General features: G+C 63.3%; 1 protein-coding gene across 1 annotated transcript in view; it reads right to left on the bottom strand.

Moving 5' to 3' along the window:
- Positions 1-7: 7 nt before the first annotated feature.
- PLTP (phospholipid transfer protein) overlaps positions 8-1,354 on the bottom strand; it is a gene marked incomplete at both ends in the record, with an annotated part of 2,062 nt that continues 715 nt past the window's right edge. The window contains 6 exons of the mRNA XM_010016471.1: positions 8-166; positions 252-311; positions 460-636; positions 781-872; positions 955-1,018; positions 1,130-1,202. Coding sequence (XP_010014773.1) covers positions 8-166; positions 252-311; positions 460-636; positions 781-872; positions 955-1,018; positions 1,130-1,202 — 625 coding nt within the window. The remainder of the gene's footprint in view (positions 167-251; positions 312-459; positions 637-780; positions 873-954; positions 1,019-1,129; positions 1,203-1,354) is intronic.

Below are 1,354 nucleotides of genomic sequence, written 5' to 3'. Positions count from 1 at the left end.
CGCTCACCATGGCCATGCTGGAGAGCTGCACAGCTGGGCGGCCCGGCGGCACCAGTGAGATGTTGAGGAAGGCAGAGACGGAGACAGAGGTGCCAGAGGGTTTGATGATGCAGCGGGGGGGAGCTGAGACCTGCAGCACCAGCCGCAGCGTGCATCCACAGTGGGTCTCTAAGGAAGGCAGGTGAGCCACAGGCAGGGAGCGGGGCCGGGCTCTGCCCCATGCCTCCTCCCCGGCCACGTGCTCCTCTCACCAGCATGAAGATGGTCCCGAAGAAGGTGGCTCTCAGCAAAACATCCAGGTCCTTGGGCACCTGCAGGGAGGACGAACCACCCAAGGGTGACCAAGCAGTCACTGCTGACCCAGCAGAGCTGCTCCCTCATCTGCGCTGTGGGCAAAGCCCAGCCCTGCCTCCCCGCAGAAAGCTGCCTGGTGTAGCCGGGTGTCCCGCACTGCTTTACCTTCTCCCCCTGGAGCTCGATGGCCAGCACACCCGCCTGGAAGTACGCATGCATGGCCGAGTCGAAGAAGTACTCGGAGAAGGCAACATAGACCATGCGCTCGGTCTCCTTGATCACCGGCTCCACCGCGTGGTTCTCCAGCTCCTGGTTCTCTTTTGCACGTGGGAAGAACATGCCCTGGGCCAAGAACAGGAGAGGTTTCTGTAGCTGTAGCACAGCCCCGGCTGCTCCGTGGTGCCCAGCGCCCAAGCTTTTTTGGTCCGTGGGCCCCAGCCCACAGCCGCCCCAGCCGCTCTCAGCAGGGCAGGATCCAGCCTTCACCTTGAAGTCTAGGTCAAGAGTGTCCATGGAGACAGCCGGATCCCGCAGGAGGGAGTAGTCAATCCCAATATGCTCATCCACATAGTTCCTCACTGCCGGGAGGATGTGCTGCTGTCACTGTGCCCGCAGGCAGCCCGATGCCCAGCACCAGTTCCTTGCCCCAGCGACACTCACCCGGCACCGTGTCCAGCACGGAGTTGAGCAGCACCAGGCTGGCATGCTCCAGCGACGGGCAGATCTGAAAGGCAAGGAGCTGAGCTAAGGGGTCTGGATGAGGACCCAACCCTCCTGCTGCTGCGGGGCAGGGCAAGGCTGGGGTCTCCCATCGCCTGTGTGCACCGAGCTGTACCTGCTGGCTGAGGAGGAAGCGCATCCCTGTGACAATGAAGGTGCTCAGGAACTCGTAGACCTTCCTGCAGGACACAACAGCAGCCCTGCAGCTTCCTGCCTTCCCTTGTGGCTCCAGCTCTGTGCGAGCACACAGCCCGGGAGGGCCCGAGGGTGCAGAAGGGGAAGTCTGGGAGCCGGGCGCAGGCAGAGCTGCCCTGGCAGAGGGACAGGGCTGCTGCAGTGA

Source organism: Nestor notabilis, unplaced genomic scaffold, assembly GCF_000696875.1.
Source record: "Nestor notabilis isolate BGI_N333 unplaced genomic scaffold, ASM69687v1 scaffold17456, whole genome shotgun sequence".
In the NCBI taxonomy this organism is placed as follows: domain Eukaryota; kingdom Metazoa; phylum Chordata; class Aves; order Psittaciformes; family Psittacidae; genus Nestor; species Nestor notabilis.
This window is presented reverse-complemented; position numbering and strand designations above follow the sequence as displayed.